The 6,655-nt window shown below is 30.4% G+C and overlaps 1 protein-coding gene across 1 annotated transcript; it reads right to left on the reverse strand.

The window, feature by feature from the left end:
- Positions 1 to 266: 266 nt before the first annotated feature.
- Positions 267 to 4,684, reverse strand: LOC105367977 (uncharacterized). The gene is made up of 3 exons (XM_011506853.1): positions 4,492 to 4,684; positions 2,156 to 2,698; positions 267 to 1,006 (listed from the first exon to the last, which is right to left on the reverse strand). Exons 2-3 carry the CDS (start codon positions 2,670 to 2,672, stop codon positions 720 to 722), a joined length of 804 nt encoding a protein of 267 aa, XP_011505155.1. The 5' UTR covers positions 2,673 to 2,698; positions 4,492 to 4,684; the 3' UTR covers positions 267 to 719.
- Between the last annotated feature and the right edge of the window lie 1,971 nt (positions 4,685 to 6,655).

Genomic DNA, 6,655 nt, shown 5'->3' on the forward strand with positions numbered 1-6,655 from the left:
CCGGTTCCGAACTGCCGTTAATACTGACTATTCTACGATACCCACGCATTTTCTGGAACCGTTCTCCGAAATTTTTTATTTTCACCTTCATACATCTCTCTCTCTCTCTCTCTCTCTCACTCTCTCTCTCTCTCTCTCTCTGTCTCCCTTGCTTTCTAATGTCCATTTTCTTACTCTTTCGTTCTCCTCGATCTGTACCGAGACTCAAACATCACAATCGCTAACGATATGTTTGGTTGGTGTACGAAATAATTAGCAACGTTTTATTCTTTTGATTTCAAAGGTGTCTCCTTATAATTTATTAAATATCTATAAATATACATACACGTGTTCGCGATCGATGTGAATCACGTTTAAGTTCGAGTTTTATTCTTTCATTTTCTTCGTATAAAAAGGACAGATAGGGTGGAAATAGAAATGAAGTGAACGGAGCAAGATGTTAAGAGTATTCGGATATGAGCGGTAAGGACATTCGGCGATTGAAAAATAAATAACCAAGGAATGAGTAATGAGCAATGAAGGACGAGGATCATGAAATACGGAGGTCAATAGGAGGAGTAGCATTTAAGAACATAGCCCTTGAAGAGAAACTACTGTCCGAGATGTATGCAGGAAACAAGCATAGCTCCTCTCCTCTTTGTAGTATCTCTCAGTGCAAATCATTAAAAAGACAACGAGTGATAAAAGATAACCGTGTTCTGTGCGACCGATCCGACGGATTAAGAGGTGGCGGTGGGCACAATTGGCTTATATGCGGAGTAGGCCAACTCCTGACCCGATCTGGCCCAGCCACCGCCGCCATGGACCTCATGGTGACCATGATCGTTGCCAGACACTAGTTTCTTCAAGCCGATTATCGAAGCCAATACCAGTGCCAATTTGCTTACGATCAGAGCTTTTCCGGCTAAGAGAGCGAGGGCTCCGAGCGCCAATGGCACGAGGGTGCCGCCAATAAGCAGGGGAATGGCCATCAGACCGCTCATGTTTTTCCTCTTCTTGCCTCGGCCTAACAAATGAAATCACGTTTTGTTTATTTATAGGCTGTCTCAATATTTAGATTTTAATTATAAAATTTATAAGTTTACCGTGCTCAATTTTTCATGTGCAACTTGAAAATTTCAAGTATTTTTAAGATAAGATTTTAAGATTTATTTTTTAAGATTTTTAAAATTTACGCCCGCATACTTAAAGCCACACAGATGCATATAAACTCTTATTATAAATGTTAAAAAAAATATGGATTTAACTGTATTAAATCCTTAAAAGCCGTTTCTACCTTTTTTAATTCGTTAACATTGTCTTAATTTAAGTTCGATCAACATAATATTATCGTTAAATTAACGAGTGTATTTATAATATAATAATATTGTAAGTGATATCTCGTTATGTTTAACTGTTATGAATTCCAATTTTTCACAATATTTGGTAACAGTTATAAATATTAAGCAGATGATTAACATAATTGAAAGTTTACTCCGGCCATTAATTTTTGAAACCAGTTTTCCATTTAAGGTAATTCATATCCAAATATGGTCCGACTTAGTTTTTAAAGATCCGATTATATTTCAAATTGAATATCATCTTAGTCAGTTTAGTTAAAACAATTATAATAATCTAAAAAAAAATTTACATTTAAAATCCACATTAAATTAAGTTTTTCAGAATTAAAATTTTTATTAAATTTTCAACGGTAATTTTGTAAAAAAGAATTCTATTAACCTATGTATTTTATGGAAACTATTTTCATAGAAAGAAAACGCTACTTCTATTATATTTCTATTTATAAGGTAAGAATATAATTTATACTACATAAGTATCTAAATTAGACGTGTAAAATTTAGTGGTTCTCAAAGTATTGTTATTAAAATTTAACACACACACACACACACGCGCACGCACGCACGCATATAACAATACTTTGAGAAATTAGATATATATATATATATATATATATATATATATATATATATATATATATATATATATATATATATATATATATATATATAATACTTTGAGAAATTAGATATATATATAAATTAATTAATGAAATTGATAAAAGGAAAAAAAAATTTAATCGCATTTCCTTTTATCATATTAGATTTAATCTGTACTTATATAATGTATCAAATTTTATCAAATTTTTTAATATTACCTTCTTCGGTCAAACTCCTTTGTAATTCCTCGACGTTCGGTAACTTGACCTTGAGGGTGTGGCTTTGTAGAAAACCAACAGCCTTGTCAACAATCATGGAATTAAGTGCATCTTCCTTGTCTTCGAGGCTCCTAGGCAATGAGGCTTCAATTTCTTGGGATGTTCTCATGGGCTCCTCCGTATTAATATTGGCTTGTTCGTCCTTGACAAGAGTAACACCTTCGATTATGTTGAGTTGTACACTTCGTGATGCTCGCTCCATTGTCGTTAATAATTTAAGCTTCAAACAGCTGCTGACTTCAGGACCGGCACAATCTTTATAGATTTGGTACACTGCACGAAGGTCACCGAAAACGCCTCCAACCGCCCCTGATGGCGACGCCGACGCCGAACGTCCTTGCTCCGAGTCAATGGCGTTCGAGGGATGAGGAGATGGATCAGCTGAACGGGCATTGCAATTCATGGCCAAGAGCAATGCCAATAAGAAAGCGGACAAACAATGCACTGAACTCTGCATTTTGTTAATTTGCTTACACCTCGTGTCTAGAATTATAATAATTTACATATATGTAATACTTAAATAGTAGTAATAGCGTAGATAATTAATTGCTTAGTATATTAAAATTTTCCACTGATCATACAAATGTACATAATAATTAATAATATTTATTGTTCATTTGTCAAAAATACAAATATATTTCATATTTTAAAATCAATAGTCCATAGTCAGATTTTTTTAAAAACATAAATAGATTATCACATATTATTTTTTTTTAATTGATATAAATTTTTGGTTTAATCTATGTCATTATAAAATATTTAGGATATTTTATGAATAAACGATCATTCTATTTAGGCAAGTTTTTTTAGAATGTGTATATATAATCATAGTCAATATAAAAAAGAAAAAATTCTTTAATTTTACAATATTATATCAGCATTTAATAATTTTATTGTATTCTAAAATTATAAATATATATATATATATATATATATATATATATATATATTTACTTTTTTTCAGCTGAATTGTTTATAAGATTTGACGTTTCTAAGATGTTTATAATTATTCATAAAATATATAAATTTATCAATTCGAATGTATATTATTATAAAATTCTCATTTATTCTTATCAAATATTTTTTCATATAATTGCATTGAAATTCTATATACATATATATACTATACACTGAAATAATTAAGAATTTATTAAATAATTTTTTTTTATTTATCGAATATGTATGAAGTTCAAGGATTTTGTTAAATGAAATTACTATTATAAATAAACAAAAGATACAAAATATTCTTGCAAGCGAATAAAAGCTCTAAGAAAATAAAAGATAGACAATAATACATTCATGCATCATTATATAATAAATATTATTAACATTGATGTCCGATTACTATAATAATTTCATACTTCACTTAAATAAATTTTATTATCATAACTCAATAAACGGAAAAAAACTTACTCGGGTATATTATTAAAATAGTATTTATTATATTATATATAGGAATATCTAATTATATATTTTTAGTACATTTTTTTCGTATAAATATATGATGAGTTTAGTAACAGTTAAATACATTAATAATGAAAAAAGAATAATATATAAATTATTAAAAATAATATTTTAACATAAATATATTCAAATATTTAAAAATATAATATATTATTAAATGCATCATAATATAATATAATGTTGTGTGTGTGTGTGTGTGTTTGTGCGCGGGCGTGCACACACGTGCTGGTGTCTAGGTATTTTAATGAATATTCGTACACGTATAAAAATATGTAAGTTGAAAGATTTTATACTTTCAGTATGGAAATATGAATGAATAAATGAAGTTATTTAATACATAAATCTTATTTCATTTAAAAAAAAGTATTTCTTTGATTGTAAAATAAAAAAATAAAATAAAAGGCAAGACAACACATGTATGTATGTATACATTTGTGCTTGTTTATTTAATTATATTTATTTAAATATCTAAAGACTTATCGTAGTAGTATGAAAAATACGAATAATAAGTTAATACGCATTTATTGTATGTATTGATAATATTAATTGTATCTTGTAAGAATAATATAATTTAAATATTTAGTATATTGTATGAATAGCAATTCTCTAAATAATTAAAAATATTCTACTATAATAATAATGAATAGTCCCAATATAGAATATAGTACTATCCTAAAATTCATTTAAGTTTTGTAAGTAGTACTTGCGAAAACGCAGTAGTAAGGGTCAGTCGTGGGCAGACTTGGTTGATAATAAGTAAGTTAAAAGAGCAATGATAACAAATGACCGAAAGAAACGAGAAAAATCCGTACCTTAGCGTACAAAAGAATGTGAATAACGCGATTCGATACGAATCAACAAAGGTCTGGATCCCTCCCACGGTCGATCCTTCCTAGACGTTGTACGGATTATGACACTCGATGCCGTCCGGCGTTGAATAGGCAAGAGATCGAGATGCGTGTTTCACTTGCAGAGAGCACTCTAAGTGAACTGTACGTAGCGCAAGCCCTGCCCTAGCTCTATATATCCGGTCGGCCTCTCTACACGTGTATGCGTGCGCCCCACGGGGATAGCACATCTAACCCCACCATCGACGCGTTAGATGCTTTTTTTCTCTCTTACCGCGACAAGGAGCGCAGCAACCACCAGAGCGAAGCGAGTCCGACGAGCAATAAGAAAAGCAGCATCCATCCCTTCCTTACTGCTCGCTTTCCTCCTCCGTCTCGTACTAGCGCGCGCGCGTCTTTATTTTTCTTTCCTTTTATCGACAGAAAGGTGTAGCGCCTGCGAGTGAACCGTTCATAAATTTGTTCCCAAATGATTGTAGGGAGATTTTTACGGGTGTCCGCTTTAGGTTCCGTTTACGACGAGAGGCTTGGTTCCGTATTCGTGTTGTTTTCCTTTACATGAAAAGTTGCCGCGTGTTTGTGCATATGTAAATGCATCGCTCTTACTTACATACTCGTTTACGTGAGTTTGTACATAGAAACTTCTATAGAATTATTCTTTATTAATCCGTCGGCAGTTGTATGTTCTTTCTTTTCGATTTAATTGTAGGTTAAAACATAGTTTGTATTGGTATATAAATGAACGCAATAATTGTAGGTTGTAGGTTGTTATAATGGACTTTTAGATAAAAGCAAAATTTCGAATCTTGTATTTTACTACATACATGTTTTTTTTTTTTTTTTTACTTCTCTTATACGTCGTTTTTTACGATAGAACACGAAAAAAGCTTTTAGACTGATGTTATTTTAAAATCTTGGTCAAAGATTTTTTTCTAAGATAAATTAAGTGATAGAATTAATTTACGGCTCCTAAAACAGTAAATTGATTTAGGGCTTTTAATAGAAATAAAATATTTTGAAGAATTTTCATTCTATGTATGTCTATTATATTCGTTCTATAACTATTTTGTATAAACTATTAATAAAGTATAATATTATGAATAAAAATGAAATATTATATATTTATATTTTAGGCAAGATATAAATGACAGAGAAAATAATTTGTTTATTTAATATACAAAAAGACAAATATGTGTCATTTAAAAGTATCCTATCTATAAAAGTATAAAAACATTGAAAATATTAAAAAGGATAAACGTTTAAAGTATCTACCGATGCTTTTCAATATCGACACTCAAATGACCATAAAATAATTCTAAATACGAGGATAATCTGGCAATACGAGGATGAATATAGAATATCATAGCAGGAAAGCAAACATGTCGCAACAATTTTATTTTTCAGATTTTCATTTATAGCAGCGTATCAACATGCAAGACAACCTTCAAATACATGGCGCCTAATCATTTCTTTACCTTAGCTTTCCTCTTGTACACGCATACCTACGGGTGTACCAGGCTCGCTCCCCTTATCCCCACTGCGACATTCTCATCGCTCTCGCCCGACTTACCCACCTATCTTGCTACTGTGATAAGCCGACAGGCTTTTCCATTCCCACCTTCACGTTGCTTCCATTCTTTTTCAATCGTTTTTTTTTCCTTTATTTACGCGCATTTTTTTTTGTTCGTCATTATTTATCTCTACTCTTTGCATTGAGCAGCCCTATATAATCTACATCGTCGTCTCTTAACTAATATTCACAATCGGTTTACAAAAGGGAAAGAGAGAGAGAGAGAGAGAGAGAGAGAGAGAGAGAGAGAGAAACTAACAAAAATAATAGACTTTGTAAAATATCTATATTCTAGTTATTCTTATATATTCTATTTCTCTATTATTATACTTGAAGAATGTAATTTTAATTATAATTAAATTATAGCTAAAACTATATTATAATGATAACATTTTATCATAAAACAGATTTTTATTCAAATAATGCAAATATTATCACATTTTATTAATGCTAAAATATTTACACCATACATTGAAGAGAATTAGCATAGACCATGAAATATTATAATTATATTTATAATAAAGTATTTTCAATTTTAAATTTGGAATTCTCGAACCA

Source organism: Ceratosolen solmsi, unplaced genomic scaffold, assembly GCF_000503995.2.
Source record: "Ceratosolen solmsi marchali unplaced genomic scaffold, CerSol_1.0 scaffold6, whole genome shotgun sequence".
In the NCBI taxonomy this organism is placed as follows: Eukaryota; Metazoa; Arthropoda; class Insecta; order Hymenoptera; family Agaonidae; genus Ceratosolen; species Ceratosolen solmsi.